The sequence below is a fragment of the Simochromis diagramma genome, unplaced genomic scaffold (assembly GCF_900408965.1).
Source record: "Simochromis diagramma unplaced genomic scaffold, fSimDia1.1 OVJJ01000603.1, whole genome shotgun sequence".
In the NCBI taxonomy this organism is placed as follows: Eukaryota; Metazoa; Chordata; class Actinopteri; order Cichliformes; family Cichlidae; genus Simochromis; species Simochromis diagramma.
In genome coordinates this window covers 18,367,041-18,388,751 of record NW_024387414.1, presented here as the reverse complement: position 1 = coordinate 18,388,751, position 21,711 = coordinate 18,367,041, and the positions used below count along the sequence as shown (strand labels likewise).

General features: G+C 41.2%; 1 protein-coding gene across 1 annotated transcript in view; it reads right to left on the bottom strand.

Annotated features, from left to right (window-relative positions):
- zfhx3 (zinc finger homeobox 3) overlaps positions 1 to 21,711 on the bottom strand; it is a 135,818-nt gene that overhangs the window by 17,257 nt on the left and 96,850 nt on the right. The window contains 1 exon segment of the mRNA XM_040011218.1: positions 9,810 to 9,917. Coding sequence (XP_039867152.1) covers positions 9,810 to 9,917 — 108 coding nt within the window.

The following is a 21,711-nucleotide window of genomic DNA, read 5'->3' as shown; positions in this document are numbered from 1 at the left end:
AAGAGAGACACATTCACAAAGACACACGCAAACAAGGAGGAGAGTTTTTAATTATAATATAAGTGCATTTAATGGTAAATGAGCAGAGGGGTTGTTGTTACAACAAAAATTATTCACATTTTGTCTTCCAAATCTGCTGCTGCTGCTGCTGCTGAGTGATAAATGTCTGCTTCACTGTTGGCTTGTAAGAATATTATACAACACTGGAAAGTGCTAATAAAAATATTAGCTTTCTGCAGGTTGCAGATTTAGGTTTCATACCCCCACAATTTCAGTCCATATGAGGTTCAAAACCTGAGACAAGACATACAAAGTCTTTCTTCCACAGAGAGAAGGCTGATGATCCAAACCAGTATTAAACTACTCTAAACATTGACTCTTTCCGTGATTACCCTTCAGTCCATGAGAACTCGTGTGCAACATAAATGCGACTGTCAAATTTGACGCAATGCAAAATATATATTACAGTATGATTTTTGTTATATGGCATTATTATTGCAATATTTGGATGGTGAAAAAACAAGTGCAACAAGAAAATAACATATCTTTTTTGGCTTAAACCAAACTTTTTGTTTAAACTGCATAGAGAGAGCTGAGGGGGGAGTTTTAATTCAGGTACCTATCCATTAAGTCACAGTTTTGCCTCAAAAGAAAATGTATTTAAGGAGTGATCACACCGTTTTATGGAAGATTTCAATCAAGCAAAGCTGGGAAATCTTATCAGCTGTTTTGTTCCAATAAGATTTTTTGTATTTCTGCTACCAAATGTCTTCAGCGCATTGTAGGTTGCACGATTAGTCTGTGACAAAGAGGAAAATGGAGCAGCAACATGGGAAAACCTTTTCTTAAAGCATTGACAAAATCCTGACACTACGCCCAAAGTTCGGATGCACAAGATAACAAGCTCTCATTTAACAAAAAAGCTTTCAAAGATAAAAAAACAAACAAAGAAAAAACCCGCCGCTAGATACAATGACGGCATGAGACTGATGATTAGTCATACCTAAGTATGTTTACAAGATTAAACTACACTTTGGTGCTCACAAAATGTGCTACAGCCATTCTGAATTGGTTGGCAATTCTTCTTACTGCATTCTTTGGATTTACTTTGAATGTTGGTTCAAAGTTGGCTTGTTGGTTGTTTTGGAAATGCCTCCGAGCCAAACACAAAGACAGTAACAACAGACAGTAAATTGTTGCGAACTGCATTACCAAGTCTACAATGCATTTATCGGGACCGTGTTAGGAGCAAAGCAAACACTACTGCGAGTGGCGACAGGCATCCGCTTTCCTCCTCTTTTAAAGTGCTGCCATCTCCACGGTGCTATTGCCCTTTTTTTCCCCTCAGCAAAAATAGGTCCAAACAGTCTGGCCAAAACATCCCTAAGGCGCAATGAAAATGTCTGTTTGTATTGTATGTTTTTATGTATTGTATGTTTTTGGATTGTTACGTGTTGGTGTGTGGAAATGTCATGTGATTTCCACTGCAATCCTATCTATCCATATATAAACTTTGAATGCAAACAACGCTAATATCACCAAAATACAATTTCTGTACAGCAAGGCCTCACACAACATCGCCTGCAAACCACTTTAGACTACTCCACTTCATGAAGGAAAGAAGAAACTAGAGGTGGTGCACAGAGAGTCACGACTGTAGTTGAGCGGTTTAGCGTGGGCTCAGAGAGGAGCTAAATCCACATAGAGCCTGTATAGGGGGAGCTGCAGTGGCACCCCACTTTGTCACCAGTGGAAAGAATTCATGGTGAAAGTATTGGAGTTGTCTCGCTGAACCCCTAACAAGCCCATAAAGAGTTAAATTTGCCCTGATTTGTACAGTCCTGGAAGGGCAAATTGAGAACAGAGGGCATTGGTAGGGGAGGGTTGGTTTGGCAGGGGGTCAGGTTAAGCAGGGCTGACCACGCTCCTGCTCCAGACATTAAAATGTCAGCTCCAATCAGGATGAGGGCAGTTGAGCTGATTACCCAGTGGGGGACCTGGTTTTGGCCAGAGCAGGCTGCAAGATCTCCCAGAGACACCGGGATCAGCAAAGGAGACCCTATTAGGGTCCAGTCACAGTCAATCCTATTAAACACATCCGCCAATAAACAAAGGGAATGTTAAACAAAAGGAACCTCCCATTCCCTGACATTAACCTCTCAGTCATGGCACTGTCCTCACCAATTCATCCTCAACTCCACTTCAGTCCACTCCTACTTCCCCTGAACTCATCTCTCGAGGAGAAAAAATCTCCGGTCACCTTCACATTTCAATTGTCTATATCTTTGGCAAACCCACTGGCATTAAATTTTAAATAAGCATATAAATATTTTTTTTAAAAAAACTGTCTTTTGTACTATTTTCAATTAAAATAAACATTTTTACACAGCACCCCAACATTTTAGGAAATGGCTTCATAATTTTATTTAACAGTAATACTTTTTCCTTAAGGACACACAGCTATCTATATTTCCTACAGCACTGCATGTCATATTTTATAAACACCATTTCTGCACCAAGGCCTAATACAATAGGCAGCTCCTTGGCATTCCACCATAATTTTCATACGTCAAGATAACTTTTCTCAAGGACAGATAACGAAACATATCAAAACAACTCTTACAATTTAGATAATAATGTAATTGAAATTCCCAGATAATTACCCAACTTCTTTAACTGAGGGAGAGTTATAAAGTGTGAAAAAAAAAAAACCCTCACGCAAACATTAAGAACAGTTAACTTAGCAGCAAAGCACATAAATACAGTACAGCAAGTAAGCAGGGACAAAGTATCACGCATCCATCCCCCTCTTATCATTAAGAGGACAAACATAACTAAGTCAATTCCACTTTCACATTGCTTTCATTAATTTCTCAATTAGCACCGGAGAGGTGAAACAAGTGGCAGTTTGTGTTGAAAGCACAGCCGCTTTCTAGTTCAGGTGCTTTATGTTCATGAGTGTGTAAAAGTGAGAGCAGGACAGATGGAGGGCAGGGGAGGCTTACTGTGATGCAGTCTCTCGTCATGGCCAGTTAGGACTCCATAAATCAATAGCATTCTCTTAAGACTAGTACACCCCAACACCTTCACCGGCACCGTGACTAACATCCAACTACTGTATCAGATTTTTTTCTCTTCAAGGGTGATGGAAAAAAAATGACCGAAACATTGACAAACTAGTATGAAATAGAGATAAAACTTTTTGTTTTTGGTCATGTACAGTCTGACATGTTAGATTGGACACTGTTGTCCGAAGCTCCCCCACATGTGACACACATATCTGCAGTGTGAACAGGTGATCCGAACTAATGACCGAAACATTGCCTCCCGATGGAGCATTTACAGTCCATGGTGAGATTTGTTACTGATGTCAGAAGGAGCTGGCAGTTGAAGGTAAAGTCTAGTGTTACTTTGTGGTATTAAAATAGTAGGTGTAAGAGCACAGAAAAAACCCCCAACTAAATTGCCATCTAGGATAATACTGCAGTCATTAGAAAAAGTCAGTCGTGGAGTTACATCTTCATTACTGGGCCCTTTATGTCTCGTGGTGGAACTTCTAAAAGCTTTAAAAAGCTTTAAAAGCTCCTAAAACTACAGCGCGTTTATGCAACCTCAGCGTTCGTTCAGATCATCAGTGTCCATCCTGTTCACACAGAGAAAACTGGAGTGTCCACATCTGCCAGTGACCCTTTAACTGCCCAGAGTCTGCCTGCCAACCTGACCTCTTCTGCCCAGTCTCTAGGCACAGTGCCCCCATCCGCAGCAAACGTCTTCTGACAGATACATAGAGTGGGCTTTTGTCTGAAAGCACAAAAGCCAGAGCAAGAGTGGGGAAAAAAACTAAGAGTCAATTAGGTGATTATTAATTCATGCCCCTTTTCCGTAAACCAGAGGCTTTTGTGCTGTCGAGTCCCGTAAGTGAATTGGACTTTGGCACCTTGTCTTTCCCCCATAGCTGGACTGTATTATTCAAGCAGCAAAGGGGCTGTCAGCACACTACACCAGTCTCAGGAGCAATCACAGCCTTGTTGTGCTTTCAAGGGGGGGAAAAAAAAAAAAGATGGCTGCCGGACAGAGTGACTGACACAGCACAGACTAAATTAACCACAACAGGTCATCTGCCATTGAATTCTTGCAGGAGTGCAATCACAGCTGCCATTAATCTTTGTCCTTGTGAAAGGTTATCCATATTCTAAAATCTGAGTTACAGTAAACGGTATGTAAGGATGTCGGAGACAGGAAAAATGTTTCTTGTGTTTAGGAGAGGAACTCTCCTCCTACAGAATGAGACGAGCTCCTCATCATGTCCAGAGCCTCTCTCATTACCATAGCTTCTCTCTCACCATCAGTTTTAGGCAGCAGTTATAAAAAACATAGCCTATTATCCATTCTGCCCATGCCAACAAGGTCATATAACTTTACTGTCACTTTGCCCGGAACAGCCAGTCATTTTAAACTTAAGCTCAGTCGACAATTTCCTCACTATAGTGAAACTCAATGATTCTTGCCGAACACCGTTTCTTCTGATCCCCAGCACCCAGAAACCTTTCACCTTCACAGTGCCGGGACCTTCATGCACCCGCAGCTCTCTGCTTCTTGCACCGCAGAAAATCCTCACCTCTATTCCCTCAGCAAGTTGGCCATTAATATGGAGATGATTCAACTCCCCATGCTACAAGTCATTTTCTTTCACCGCTATGCAAACAATACCTGAATATTGTCTTTTCTCTTTCCCCATTTCTATCCTGGTTTTTTTAATCTACGGCCCCCGTCAGAGCACAGAGCAATAAAGGGCAGTGTTCCATCTCACCTTATATTTCCAAGATAATTATTCTGCATTAATAATAAAAAAAAAAGAGAGGGAGAGAGAGAGAGAGAGAGAGAGACAGGGACCTTCGACAAAAAACCTGACATTGGGGCTACACCTGGATTTATATATAAAACCATTCTTCATTTACAAAACAAAACAAACCCCTTATAACAAACTGTATAAGAAGGAGTGAGAATAGCATGCATTGTGCAGTATAAATTGAGATGCTAATTAGCGGCGGCTCTTTTCATCTATAGACCACTGCACAACTGGATGACGAGTTGTTCACCTTTAAATGACACAGTACTGCTTGGCTATTAGACAGCCTGTGGTAAAACTCATAAACACTGAGCTTTCAGGGAGGTGGCTCACAAACAAGGACAATTTATGGCCTATTATCTTCAAAGACAAAAGGAATTATAATTTCAGGGATGACAAACACTGAAAGGATGTGCTATGAATATGTAAACATTTCCGCTGCTCTGTCTCCTGATTTCTCATGCTACTCAAGGTTTAAAAGCAATAACAAATCACCACCGTACTGAACGTCTCACAGTTTGGAGTAACAATAACATAAACGTGAGTAATTTGATTGCAACTAACCATAAGGCTGCAATTTCAACTTTCAACCGCAGCCAGCATTAAGTCTATGTGTTTCCAGTGTTATTTGGGAAACAATTCATAACGTTTAGCATGTCTGTTTGTGAGGCAGCAACAGCACAAGACTAACAGTATTATATGGAGCTCAATAAAAAGAACAGAAGAAAAAAAAAAAAGAGCAGACTGCAATGCCACAGTGCCGCGTCTAGGGGATGCTAATCATCTAGTTCATTATACAGATCAAATGCAGCAGCCTCGGTGCAGAACACAACATCTGCTTCCCTTACGCACAGCAGAGCTGAGTGCACACACACATGCTGCACATTTACATAAAAACAGGTGGATGCGGAGCCCAAAATGCACACAGATTCACGCACTTACAAATGCATATTACAGGAAACTCTAGCGGCTTAGTCTTTGTTTTGACAGATTTCACAGGTTTAAAGTCAATGTTTAACTGAGAATGCTTGAGCAATTTTTTTTAACACATATGTGAGAAAACTGGCTGGAGAGGCATTAAGGGTCAAGAAAAACTGACACAGGATTGGCACATGCTACAGAGAAAGCCACAAACTAATGTCTGAGTTGCTTTCTAGTCGAGTAAATAGGTTTTGGGGCATCATGAAGTGATAAAAATACCGTGACTATTTGTACAAATGTAGTGTAAAAACAGTTTGTGAAAGTTCAAATCGGTAAGAACCTGTATGTAACCTTTAATTAATGCTCCAATAAACTGTGTCAAAATCACTCTCTGGGCTCTTTGTTAAGAGAAATAAAGAATTTAGAAGAATGTCTGCAAATACTTACAGATTCAAGATTTCATTCATCACTTGTTAAAAATGATGAAAAAGCATGAAAAGCATGAAAGTTTGAGGAAAACATATATATATATATATATATATATATTTATTTATTTATTTATATATATGTAGCTGAAATAAATAGTTTTTTTACCCCTTGCCTTCACCACCTTGTTCCGGCTCCTATAAACTTTTTTAAGCGCAGATATAAAGAATAAAATATTATCAAGCAGATTTTTTTTCAAAGACTGTCCCAGAATTGACAGAATTATATATTTTTCTACCCCTCTCACCTTCCCTCAAACACACACACACACACATACTTTGACACAGCCCTTCCCATACATTTATGTTAAATTTGTCAAACTTTGTGCCCAAGTCTGCCGGTGTATTAACACAACTCAATCCCCACCCTGCACCCACCTTCATGCTCTCTTCATCTTTCTGTCTCCCCTATACTTGCCACCCTCCCGCCCTGCCGCATTCCTATACATTCAGCTGCTGCATAAATACACCACCTGCTTTAATGAAGGTAAGGATTCCATTCCTATGCAGAAGTTCTTTCCTTTAGCTTGTGCTGTCTCAGCTAGGTGAAGAAAGTGTGGAGAGACAGAGAGAAAAGAGGCTCATGGCTATCCATTTATACATATTTCATACCTGGCATTAAAAATGACCCTCTGAATTACTAATCATGCCAGATGATTCAGTTGCAGCTGGCACCAATGTGAACATCATGTTGAAATATATATATATATATATATATATATATATATATATATATATATATCTTTTTAATGTATTAATTGGATTTACTTGTAAATGTGCATTATTTCTGTGCACGATCAACAGTCAGCTGTTTAATCATTAAAAGTTGCCCCATGTATGCAGAGTTTGCGAGCATATGGCATTTAAATATGTCTGAGTGCCTTCACGTGCACATATATGAATTATCTCTGCAATAAATAAATAAATAAAACACCAGAATAATGAAGGCATCTTTCAAGAGATGACATGCCGAATACATATGCATTTTACAAAGGCTTCTGATGTACCTCTAAATGATTTTAATGAATACTGAGGAGCTGTGGAACAAGAAAGAAAAAATAAGATTGACAGAGGCTTTAAAAAGGAGGAAGCCTTTTTTCTGTGCTCGCTAATGCCGTCTGTCTGACAGTGACTGTCATTTGTAAGGGAACAATGTTGTGCTCTGTTCCAACAGCTACATGACAACGATGAGAAGAAATACTTCAGTAGTTCTAATGATGGACTTTAGAAACAGCCCAGCTTCAGAGAGTGGGAGACTGAGCACCTTTCATATAAATAACAGGTTGGCCAAGATGCTCATACGCCGTATTTTAACATATACACCCCTTGCGTACGCGCTGCACAACATTTTCAGGCAATCACCAGCCCAAACAAGAGCTCCCGTGTTTACCAAATGGATTCTGAGGTCTTCCTCACGCCCCCCACCCCAACAAGATAGGTTTGCACACGCTTTGAATGGGCATTGTATTCATCAATCACAAAAAGTTTGAAGCACAAAAAGAAACCCTTCCATTAAACTACAGCTGTCTACCTTTTGCTGACAACACAGCCTTGAACCCAGCATCCCAATCTACCCACCCACCTTTTCACTGACATCAAACAGAACCTCAGACCTGGTTCCCTAATGCAATGCTATTTTTAACTAAGCGTTTCTAATAAGCTGCTGGGAAGCTGTAAATTTTTCATATGCAAGCACATATTTCCTTTGTGAAAACACAGAAACACACTTATTTGGTGATTAGCGACTGACAGAGGGGAGGAAAGGAACTGAATATGCTTGTATCAAATTGCATGCCTTTCAAAAAGGAGGAATCCTAATGCGAGGAGTCGTCTTCCTGTGCACCACAGGTATGAGTGAATTATTAATCGGCCAGCTCATTTTAATGCTTTTTAAAGTGCTTTATTTTGATGTGCTAAAACATACTTTTAGCCATATTCAGTCAGGCATGCATATCATTATTTCTTCCATCAAAGAAGAGTGTCGCCCTTTCAAAGAGCACAAACAACTCAGCCTCATTTAAAATAGAAGTTCGAATATCAAAGACATTTTACAAAGCCTGGGCTTCAAACACTGTGATGAGTTTTTTTTCTTTTTTTCTTTTTTTTTTTGCTGCACCTTATAAAAACTTAGGTATGCAAAAGGTCTGAATTGTTTTCCAGCTTTTAACCTGACTAGTGTAAATCAAAACATCCTGCAGTAACACAAGAAGTTAGACAAGTGAGAAGCATCTATCCAAGCCCGTTACTGCTCAGTGTCACGATTATGAGAAATCTCTCTACTCAATAGGAAATGTCTTGACTGCCAGCCTTGTTTTCCGAACACAGACAAGTGAAATAAACTGGGCATAAAAAAGAAAACTCGGGCCATTTTTTTTCCTTCTCAGAAACCAGAGCAGAATCAGTAAACAGAGCTTTTCATATATAATTAGATCCAGTGATGCACATAGAGAACGCGCTGTGGGGGGGGTGTAGTTTTACATTAAGCTTGTTCGTCATTAAACTTGTGCTTGAGACAGTTTTTCGTTCATTTTCTTATTTCAACCAATCTAATTCCACACACGCTCCAAGTGTCATTAATTCAGCACCTATAGCAGTGCATTCAGTACAACTACAGTAACTTTCAGCAGTAAACTATTTCTTCCAGTTGCAGCGCAAAAAAAAGAAAGAAAAACAAATCACAACCGCTACAAGAACATAAACTTCTTCTGTTATGAGTGCTATCATCTGTTATGGTCAATAATCTGTCAAAATAATATAGTGCTTCCCAGAAATCCCTCCAACTATCCCACAAGTTCTACATGATGGAAAGTTTAGGGTTCAATGCTGTTTTCAGTATACGGCATGATCACTGGTGGTCCAACTAAATAAATTAGGTAAGTAAATAAAAGCACATGCATTATCGTGAACTGTATTTACACTAGTAATGCCCTCTGATGTGAAAACGTTTGTTATAGTATAACATCCAATGCATCTTGAAAAGTTTACAGCAGATAAATGCAACCTGCCCTGATCAGAGAGTGCTGAGGCCCAAAGCTCCTCCCCTCACACTAAACCCAACCCCCTGCTTAGGAGCCAGCACCTATCAATAAAGAGGACCAGAGATAAAACCATCCTGATCTGATAAGGGAAAACACAGGTAAGTGGTGTCAATGTTCTTCTGTGTGTACAGCAAATTTGAGAAGGGGGCAGTGCTATTCAAGTGTATGTGTGTGGCACACTGGGAATTACACATGCAGGCCCTGCTCTTCACATCACCCACTGATCAAAGACAAAACATGGGTCACATGTTACCTGAACTTATTACTTAAATTGACAGCTTATTCTAACTGTAGCTGATGAGATGCCTGGGAACATGCAGCATGAAAGAGCAGCCTTTGAAAACTAGATTAGGGAGTTTTGAGAGTATTTTCAATGCTTAGAAAGGCTTTGAAACCTTTGTTAAAATATGTTTAATTTAATTTGGCAAAAGGCATGTTGCTTAGCAATGTTCAGCTGCATGGCCACGTGAATCATGTGAGTAGTAGTCCCTAAATGTGTGTAAATATGAGCCTTACCTGTCCCTTTGGTGAGCTCCTTCTCCCCCCCACTTTCTCTGTCTTTGGTTTGGTCCTCCTGGTCTGTGGTGGTCTCACTAGCAGCCTCCACATCCTCGCTCAGCTCTCCTGAAGGGGGAGGGAGAACGGGATATGTAAATCACCACGCCATCAGAATTGGTGGAAGCACTTAAAGGGGCGGTAGCGTTTTTTTTCTATAGGAGCTTGCAACAATTACATTTGCTGACACACAGTTGCAAGGCTAGCAGACAAAGAGGGCAGAATCTGCTTTCTGTCCTGTGCTGTCTGATTATCTCTGTTAAAAAATAATTCCAACTTGAATAAAAAAAAATCTGAGCTGAATTATAAGGGGGGAGGAAAGTCGAATATCCACTCTTTCTTTTTATTGCTATTGTTGTGTGTATGTATTCAAAACAAAAGACACAAGGAAAATTCTCTGTGTTTAATGTGTAGATAAAACTAAAAGCAAGCACATGGGTGCAAATGGCCAGATGGAAAAATAATTGAGCAGTACAGTTCAAGAAAAAGACCCCCATTTGCTTCCTCTCATAACGCACACACACGCACGCGCACACGAACACGCGCGCGCTGCAATCTGTTAGGTTACTTACCAATACAAACCTCATTTCACTTCTGCTATCCCACTATAGCAAATAAAATAAATCATAAATATTTAAAACTTTCAGAGCCACAATTCATTTTATTTTTAAGCCAAGTCAAAGGCAGAAATCCCCTGTAACCACCTTAAAAGCCTCAGCTCGATATATCAGGCCATTTAGAGCATCGAAGTCCAAACAATGGATATCCAATAACGCCATTTGTAAGTAACACACAGAGGAAAAGATAGCAAAAACAGATAATAAAAAGGGCATCAATCTTGTTTATTTCCCTCCAGTGCCCCCTGAACATCCCCTTTGCCTGTTAAGTTTGTTTAAAAGTAGTGTGACTTGCATGGAATAGCATTGATTTGACAACAGTAAACTAGGCCGCAGTCAATAGGCCCTATCAGTTATTATACAAGTCAGCTAATTCTCAGCAAATGTACTTAAATGCTCTTTTGAAAATGCTTTCATGCATAGGTCTCTACTCTATGAGCTATTGATATATTGACAAAGCTACAACAGCTACTGAAATATCCTGTTCAAGTATTCAGCCCTGCAGTCATCACACATCTAATCTAAGCTCACCACATGAGTACCCATAGCCAAAACCATTTTTATGACAGTACATTTTCCCCAACACTCACTGTTTAGCCTGTTAGTTATGAAACAGAGCCTATGTTGTATATACAACAGATACATTTCTCAAACTCAAACTATGTATCATTATTACAGACACACTTAATAACCATACATCTCTAAACCATGTGGCTGTTCCTTTACTGATGACAATGACACATAAATAAAATAGATCTTAATTTATTCTGCTGAATGGGTTTTAAAATTCCTTATGCAAATCAGTCATATTTATAACTGGAAAATACATTAGAAAAAAATTATCGTTTTGTTATATGACTTTTTTTAGATAGTTGCTTAAGGAGCTTTTGCCACTTTTCTTCATCGCGTATTTATATTTATCGCCATTTTTTTTTTACGGTTCTCTTAAGTATACACTATAGCTACAAAACCATAAGGGGGTGCTTATATCAACTGTGATATTTTACTATTCTAAGCACAAATGCACAGTTAAGAATAAGCTTTTATTTAATCATAATCAGCTGCAAAAAAACCCTCAAAACAACAACAAAAAAGTTGCATTACTGTGTTTCTTTTATGTTTCCAAGGGACTCTATGAATTCCTTCCGGTACTGGTGAGCTGGATCTTAAACATTCCCAAAAAACCCAGAGATCTGCTGCAGAGTCCCAAAATCCTATAACTCCTACCTGCATAAATCTCTACAACAGTCTGAGAATTAGGATACTGTACAGCTGCATAGGTGCTCAGATTACAAAATAATCCCCAGGTAAATTTTTTTCACCTTTAAAAACGGGGCAAGGTGTCATTTCTTAGCTATGTGACACTTGTAGTGAGACTAATTCCCCACCTACACATTAATACACACTTTGTGCTTAAACATTTCTCTGATAGGCAGCCAGCATTCTAATGCTAAGCTTCTCTGTAACCGCCCCACCTACTCCCAACTTCCTGCACACATGCTATACATGAGCACGCTGGTACTGATTTTTTTTCCTTTTCCCCACTCATGTTTTTCACACTTTCTTTTTAGATGTTTAATGATCATATCACTTTTGGCACACAGAACACATTTATAATTTATGCAGAAATGCAGACATTTCATTCCAGGAGTACCGTTACATCTTTAAGTGGCAAATGGCTTTGCCCATTTCTCATCTCATCTACAACTAGTATTACAGAATGATTAAAGCTGGGGCCAGCTATAATTAATGAAAGGTCACGAGTGGCCTAAGAGTAGGATGCAAATGGTAGAGACACTAAAACTGTAGCCATAGATTAGCTCAGAAAATAGATTAGGAGAAACACTCAAAGCTATGGCAGCAGGCCATTTCTAACCCAAATCTGAGAGATGTAAAGGACAATAGCCTGAAGGTTGTCTTCTAATTAATTGTCTTCATTAACCATCCTAATACAATGATATGAAACAGTTCCATTAATCTAATCATGCAAGCTGAAAAAACCCATTGCCGACACAGAGATTACACTCATCTGTTCTGAGCATGAAAAATATCAGCTTTGCTCTCCCAGTCACTCAGTGGGGACAATTCATGGGCTCCCTCACAGACAGACAGACGCACGCACACACTCCTACATTGTGTAGGTGCTTAGCGGTCTTCCTCTCTTGTGTTTTGCCAGTGAGTGCAGAGGCTTAATCAGACCCATAGGTGTCACTCTATACAAGCTGGGCGAGAGCAACTTGCTCACACACACATTAATGAGGTGAGGGGAGGGTGGTGGTGGTGGGGGGATAGGGGCCGAGCAGCAACAGACAGAAACACATGGGGAAGGGGAAAGGGAAGAAATATGTGGAGATGACAAAAGCAGATGCTATGCAAAAGCTGTCTGGTGACGATGAGACACTGAAAATGGCAAGATTACCTTCAGATGAGAGAGAGCAGCCTTCCTTTTCCCCTGAAGAGCAGTGATTACACTAATGCTAATCAGACTGACAAGCACAAACGGCCTAATAAATAATTGATGGTAACCACTGCACTTTCCAGTATTTCTTCCCAGACTGTGGAGAAGAGCAGCAGCAAGTAATAATAGTCACTCTAGATATCTTTCACTAGGTCAGGCTCCTCCTCCATCCTCGGCCTCAGCAGAATATAATGCTGTGATGATAACTGCCTTTCTTAAAGTACAGAATTCCAGTCCTACCTGAGAACGGCTCCAGTGTTCCTCAAACACCAGTGACAGTCTGCTCATTTTTAGTTGCATATATAGCATCTCAGTCACTCCACTGTCTTATTTATCTCGCTTGGGTTTCGTAAGTCATGGAGCACCAGCGCGGGGGCAGAGCTCAGCTTCTCCCTCTCCCCGGCTCTCGAGTACTGGGAGCGAGGGCTGAGCTGCGCTTCTCTCTGGGCTCTTGTGTGGAGCCGTGCGTCTAAGCTCTCATTACTCTCATTATGATTATTGAGGCTGTTGTTATCATTTTAACCAGGTGTCACAGGACTGCACTGTAAATCAGAGAGGTGTGCTTCCCCCGCTTTATCCAGAGCCGGACAGCTTCCTTTTCTTTAGCGCTGCACTGTCGGATAAAAAGCAATCTTATTTCACACTTCAGAGACTCTATCTTTCTCCCCTTCTCCTTCTTTTAAAAATCCCCCTCATGCTCCCCAGCATCCCTTGCACCCCTTCCTCATATCAAAGTTAGCCTGACTCTGGACTAGAGGGCGCAAAATGAAAGTGACAGGAGGGTACCATGGGACAATGAGACACAGGACTCATGCTGAGGGCTTTCATGCATTGTCCGCTCCTCATATCAGCACCTCTGTGCCCCATACGCAAGACACCACCCCCCCAAAAAAGCACAACACACAGGAAAACACTCCCACCCCTCGTAACTCCCCTCTCAACACATACTCACAGAAGCTCTGAAGCTACACCTCATAAAACCACAACTGAGCAAAACATGCCCACAACACTGTCAGACACAAGCGGGGCTTTTGCTCATGAACGACCAATAAACCACAACACGGTACTATCAGTAACCATAATGGCCTCTGCACTACAATACATAAGGCTTAATTAAAATGTGGACACATGCAATACTGGAAAAAAACAACTGCTTTTTAAGTGAGTTGCAAGATATTCTTACTGATTTCTGTGTTGTATTTCAGTTGTAATGAGTCATATAGACCTCAGTTATGAAATGCATTTAAAATTTAGCCATGCATTCAAAAAATAGATCAGTGTACCAAAATATACATTAATCCACGAAAGAATCAATGTAGTAAAATCCAGAAACTACACCAAGCACTGCGCACAAAATGAAAGCTCATCTGTCCCTGTACTCTTCTCACTCATGCTCTTACTCCTCCTCTCCCACACACTTTCCTTTTCACATGGAAGCAAGAGTAAGCTAGTTCAGCGCTGCTGGTCAGAGTTACATGTTAGATTCCTGACCTGTCTATGGGGGGGGGGGGGGGGGGGCTCACTGGCCTCTCTCCCTGCTGGCCCTGCTGTGACCTCGGGATCTAAATGTGAATGAATACTTTGTGTCTCCAAAGGGCTGAGGGCAGGAAGAAGAAGGGCTGTGGTGGGGGGTAGCAGAAAGGAGGAGCGATGGAGGAGGGGTACATCAGTAGCTAACAACTAAAGAAACTTTAAACAGCAAGTTAATCACAAACAGGAGTGACAGTTCATACTGCCTTCCGGCTATATCACAGCAACCCCTCCTACATCCTTCCAGAACTTCCCTAGTACATGCTCATCAAAACAGCCCATAGGTCCTCCACGGAGCATTTTATCTGACCCACCCCCAAACCCCTGCGTTTCAAACTCCTGGGCCATTTTCAGGTAATCAGGTCATGGTTTTTCGAAAGTGTTTTCTAACAGAAAAAAAGAACAGAAAAATGCACAAAAAGGCTCAAAATTTGCTTTTTGTGCTTTCAGTATGAAAGTAAATTAGGAAATGTTATTGAGACCACGTAATGTATTAAATATTTTCCCTAAAGTGTTATCTCACGGGAAATCATACTAATTAGAAGTTCTTCTCATGATAATGGCATGTTTAGATACATTACAAATAAAGTGGATAAAGTGAGTGCTGCTCTACTTCTTTTCTCTTTGTGTTTTTCTTGAGTGATGAAGGAGAATAGGATCTGGGTTAATGTGGGTACACAGGGACTGAGCATTCAGGGACTGCTCACTCTTCTGCCCCATCTGACACATACACCCACACACACCACTGGGTTCCTTGAATGCCCAAAATGATGGTTACTAACCAACACATATTATGTCCACAATGGAAGATGCAGGCTGTACTTTTCCCCGCTAGGACAGAGGGCTAAAAGCCTGGATAGGGGGCAAAAGCATCACTGGGCTGTGCTCTTCCATCTACTCTGCCTCAGGGACAATGTCCTGCACAAAGAGTTACTCTGCCTAGCTGCGACTGCCACCCCCCACCATGCATTTATGCTTATCGTCTTCCACCGCTGCCTCCTCTTAAATCAGCCTCCTTTTTATTAATGCATCTTTTTTTTTCTTTTTCCTCCAGCTCACACCACAATGCCTTCACCTATTTGCAGCTATTCAAAAGGACCAAACAGAACCGGGATGGTTTGATGCGGAGTGTGGGGGTGGCTGAAGGGTTGCCTTAAATAAAGAAAGGGGGGGGGGGGGGGGGGGAGCGGGAGCATCACCGCTGTCATGAAGGGCAATCACATCAACTCTGAAATATTCACCAGTGGCTTGGAAAATGCGATGGTACAGTTATGACAGGCGAACAGGCGACTCCCCCACTCAAGCCCGCAGTCCCCCGCCCCTTTCTCCATCAGGGCGGAAGCATGGTGGACACTCTGAATATGTATAACCCGGAAAATGTATTGATTTTTCATTTGGCAAAAAGGGACACAAAAATCACATAACCTGAAACTGTCACAGCTCTTTTGTTCATAGCTCATCTCTCCTGATGTTTGGCTTTTGCCACAAACTCTCTTTAATTACCAGGTACAGTGAGCTTCAGAGCCATTCTCCACAGAGACACAGCCACATACAGCCTGCTGGGCTTAACAAGACAGCCCACATCTATTATATATGACATACACCCAGCAGCTTTTGTTTCATATCTGACTAATAAGCGTGCTGAATATGACTATACCCACAGTTTGTTTTGTTATTATACACAAGATACAGTGCAAAAACCTTGGAAATTAAAAAATATTGTGTGCCACATTAAAAATAGCACTTTCATATTAAAAGCTAGCAACGGTTAGTCCCAGCATTTATTTGATGTGCTTTTCTGAAGCACCTCTGCTTAACACGAAATTCTATTATCGATCTAAGTTTTCCCAGGTAACGGGCAGGTGCTTGTATGTTTGTCTGAGTGCACACACTTGTGTTTGTGTGTCCATTAACAGGTACTTATCTGTTTATCTCTCCTTTTAGGCACTGCAGACCGGTACAGTGGACTGTCTGAAAAAGATCTCTGTCTGTCGATTTATCGAATACACCATTTGCATATCTTTGTAGTGCTTCCATCTGCCTGTGGACCGTTCTGTGGAGGTATTAGCTCAGAAAATCAATGTTGCCATGGTTGGATGTATGTAGCCCCTACCACGGCGCGTGTTAGGAGTCCGGCTCACAGCTCCCACATGGGTCCTATTTACATGAGTCCTGCCGACAGAGGCTTTCCTGCTAGTTCTTCAATCTTTGGAAACTTAAAGTACACAAACACAGCATGCCCCTCTAGAGTGGGCTGGTTCGCCATTCCTCCTCTGTGGTCATTCTGCCTCCCTGTCTCCAACCACCGCCCTGGGCTTGACCGTCTGTTTGTTTATGAAAGCGTGCGCAGAGATAAAACAGAATCTGACAAGGTTATGAATACCAATTTTGCTAATCAATTTTATTTAAAATATAAAATATAGGCCATCATTGATGTGTGTTTGCTCTCAAAGGCTTTAACGGCCTGCTAAGTTCAGATCTTTCATGATAGTTGATAAGGGGAGGGTGGTGTGCTGGAGTTTTATCCTACTATTTATTACACTTACTTTTATTTATTACATCATGCAGCTGTACAGATATACATGGGACACCGTGTGGGGGCTTAGCATTGATCTATATTTCTCTACTAGAGATTACAGTGAATACACAGGGTAACTTGTTCTCTCGAAAACCACCCAGCTGGTTGCTCAAAGCTAATTGCTAAAGAAAACCAATGATTACGCTGCGCAGGCACTTTAAAACATCCACAAGAGTGCGATCACTTATTGAAAAAAGCTTTCCCTACCTCTATCCATTCAGTTTCTAATACAAATCAAACATAGGGAGCTTTCTTTCACCATTTGTCTTTCTTTCTATTCCTCTTTGCATAGCCCATCCATTACTTTCACATGAAATATGAAAAGGCAATATCCTCTCTGTGTTTGTACTGAAGCGTAATGCAATTGTGTTGTCATTTATAGGAAATAATCACAAACCTCTCTTTCATTTTCCAGTTCAAATAACCATGAAAAATTAGCCTTCAATGTCAGGGAGGACAACAAAGGGATGCACACAGACTATTGCTTCACCACCGCGCTTGACATTTCTCCTTAATAGGAAAACGGGTGGTTGTTCCTATCTTTTTTCCCCAATCTTTTTCTTTCTGCCTCTTTTTTTTAACCTAATTAAAAAGTTCTGCACTCACATCTTTGTAAATCATTCCTACGTCTTTATTCAGCGTGCAGTGAGTCTTTATGTTAGAGTTTGAGGGTAAGAAAACTCCAGTCCTTGCATACTGCACCCTGCTCATTAGCACCCAAAACCCTGTCTGTTAATGGCTACTGTTGAAGGGAGATGTCGCCAGACAACCACTACGGGGCCTAGGTCGCCGTGACTACCGTCCAGCAGCCTGAGAGATAAATAATTCAAGAGCTATCAGACTCCCTGGCAGCAGAGCAGTCCCAAAAACACACACTCAGGACACAGCGTGTAAAGGCCTTCCTAACTGATCAGCATTTAGCCCTTACAAATGATGTACAACTAGATGCCTGCACAAGACCCCACACAATTAGCCTTAGCTGTAGTCTAAGGATCCTTTTAATTTAGAGAAATCTTTATTTTCAGTGTGTGCAGCAAAGTAACGGTAATTGCTTTCTATATTACTGCCATTAAATGCTTAATAGGCAGGTTGTTTTCCACTGCAATTATGTGCAAAATTATCTACCAACTTTGCAGTACAATGATGGGAGATGCATTTCTTTCCTCTGCTTGTAGCACTAGGTAATACGAGAGCGCATGTTAATCTTGGAAGCTGTATTGCACATACACAAAATGTTGCAAGTAATAAACCTTCTATGTCGATATTGTATATGCGATTAGCAATTATCGCACAGAAAATTTTCATATGGTTATTTCTCAGCACAAAGTGAAACTGCTCAGTCCTATTACACAAGTAATGCACCTTCCTACGAGTTATGTGACTTTTCTCTTAAAATACTCGATGCCAACGTGTTCTGCTCCTGTGAGACGAGGATAAATGAAGGCTCTATAAACTGTACTATAGACTAGACAACAAAATCATAGCATTGTGTCTATTCAAATGCTTTGTTATGACTCATATGATTTTCCCAACATAAGGTATTATCCTTATTTGCATACTTTAAAAACAGGATTTCATCTGGCTTGTGAAGCATATAATGAAATTTCCCCTCAAAAGCATAATGAGAAAGACTCATCTTGTGCAATTAGTTACTTCTTTATGCACCTCCTGTAATGTATTAATTTATTAATCACACAATGCAGGCAACATTCTTTATTTATTTGAATATGAACACACCTTACACCCTTAATTACAAAACACAACTGTGGCCAGCTGATGAGATGCAATGTACCAACTCAACCATCATTTAAGCTACTCGTCCTTCTAATCTTACTGTATGTTTAGCTCACATTAATCTGTTTCTGTTTAGTAAGCCAAACAGCTTTAGACTTTCAATTTTATCCGAAATTCAAAAACGTCACTTAAACACTTGACAGAACAGGCCTACACAGTTTTCCTTGGAAGGAGGCTTCTTTACTGTAAAGTTTATTCAAATGACTGCTGCTGCTACTGCTTCAGTTTGAATGTATCCTTTCTGAGAGGGTCAGATGGTCTGTGTTCCTAACTGCATTACTACACTATATATTCATCTGAACAGAAACACAATTTGCATGGGTGTGTTTGCGTGCGCTTATTCATTACATATGCAAAGTTGGAATGGCTGATTCTTCATGAACATGCAATAGCACTGAGAAAGTGGGCTGAGAGCTCCTAGAAGGGTGAATCTGTGCTGCCCGCTGTGCTGCTCTCCAGAGAAGGAGACTTGGAGTGATTACAGTCAAACACTGCTACTCAGTTATCTTTGGCTCAGCCACAGGAGAGCGAGAAGACGAGACAGGAAAGAGGGAAAAAAATTAAACTGATGATGTGGCTAAAACATGGGCCAGCTGTTCTAAAATGATCAGAGTGACTAGTAGGGTCTGATGCTTTTCTTGTAACATGCTAAAAAAGAAAAGGCGCAACACCCAAGCAGCAAACTGAGGCCAAATGATGTTTAGGATGTGCGCTGTCAGACGGACCATAGCCTACAAGACAGTTCTTTAACCAAATACTGTCACAGAACAGTCATTTTAAATGTCCTGGGATTCTGAATTGGAGGAGAGTTAAATGGCTTTCCATAGTATACATTTTCTGCCAGGAGAACAGGTACGATTTCTTCTTTCTGGGAGAAGGGGGGGGGGCAGGAAGATGTCTTGACCTGCTATCAGCCAACTTCGCCAATATTCAAGTTTGACAAATACTTCGATGACACAATATCACATAGAGTCAGGATCTAAATGGGAATCCACACAGGAAGCAATTCACTCATCGCGCACCGCTTTTCATCTGACAGCTGGTCTAGTGGACATTGCAGACTCCGTTTGCTTAGATAACCTGCTAATGTATTTACCACACTGTCATATGTCACTCAACAGTATCTGGTGCTCTCATTGACAGTCACTCTCCTCCAAGTTGTCGAAAAGTTTAACTCTGGACTCGCCCACCAGGCAGCGAGCCTGTCCTCACTTGAAGTCGCTGAATGTCATTTCTATGAATGACTTTCTATGATTTCTGGTTGGCAGATCGCTTCTGCTCACTTCCTGTGTGGGTGCCCCTTAAAGATCACAGAGCGGCATTTGTAAAACATCGGGTTTCCCTACCCGCCTCCTCCGCAGTGTAACGCTGACTCTGCATATAACTATGGAAATGAGAAGGTCTGTTGTGGGTCTGTGTGAGTCTCTAGCCTCTTAAGGCATAGTCAGGGATTAATAACCTCTTCACTATAGAGACCTGGCCTGCTGCTAAATTGATACAGTGCTATACCACATCTTGCATTTCTATTGTATGCATGTGTGGTTGTTAGTGTTGCACTTGTTTTTATAATGGGTGCTGTTATTGTCCTCGCTGCAGAAGACTCTTCTCACTCATTAGCTGGAGGTTGGAGAGTTAGGGGTTATAGCCCAATAAGGTACAAAATTAATTATTCATCTCAGTTGTTGGCGTTTGGGTGCAGCTATGGAGCCTAAAGCTGGGACTCTAACTAGCAGAGGTCTGCCTCTGGAGGACTGCTGGAATAAACAAGTGAAAGAATTTTATGCCGTGGGTGTCAGTTACTGGGAGAAAGCAAACACTAATCACCAAACTAATCATTAAAACAAGCTCCCTACAATAATATGGTTCTCTGTGGATTTGTGGTTCCTCTCCTGTGTACTGATCCAGCTCCTAAAGCTCCATCATGTCCGCAGTCTACATCCTGCTTCAGGCTTTTGAATGGGCCTAGATAAAGCCCCTTCCTTTTTATTCAGCCATGGCTTCTGCTGGCCCCTGCCAGGAGTCAGGACCAGTGGCCTCCTGAGAAGGCTGTGATAAGAATTCATTTCTTCCTATTATGTGCCCTTGTCCACTGCCTCAGTTCATCAGTTCAGTGCAACCAAGTCAATGAAAGGGCCTGTAATGAAGCAATCAGATGCAGCCTGGTTCTCTGGGCCCAGCACTCCATTCTCAGCTCCCAGACTCTAGCTCCCAGTGCAGGGTGTGGGTTGGGGGCGATCACGAGGAGAGAATGGACATAAACTGCATGGAAGCATTAATTCAAGACCTTGTCTTTCATAGACTGGAGAATAAGCTGCTCTCACATGTGCTTCACACCAGGTCTGCAGTCTCCCGTGGGTTTAGGGAATCATCCGGTTTTAGAGAGCTCCATTAGTTTAACCAAGCTTCAATATCGCCACAAAACCAGCCAGTCAGGTTTCTGTGGGATCGTATGCTTAATTTACCCGCGAAGGTGGTTTGACGGAAATCTCTTTCTTCATCTTCCTCCATTTGCATCAAACCCTTTTTATTCCATTGTCTCCACTCCCTTCCCTTCTCTCCTGCCTCCACCTCTTAACATCTCCTCAACATGTGGAAACTATTATGGGGAGTTTGGGAGAGGAATGCATGTGTTGAATCTTAATCGGTGCCTTAAAGTAGGAGATTCTGGGTCTCCTTTGTCTTGTAATGTTGTGAAAGTTTCATTTCAAATTAAAAGGGGCCTTTTTGATCTACCTAATATTGTTTTCTCTCCCTTTAGGGGCAGGAAATGGTTTGTGTTATCTTTGATCAGCCTGCCTTCCCAATTCTCTCTCTCACATACACACACACATATACAGCACAAACACACACATATTTTATAGGCTGTTTTATGGAGCGGTCAGGGTT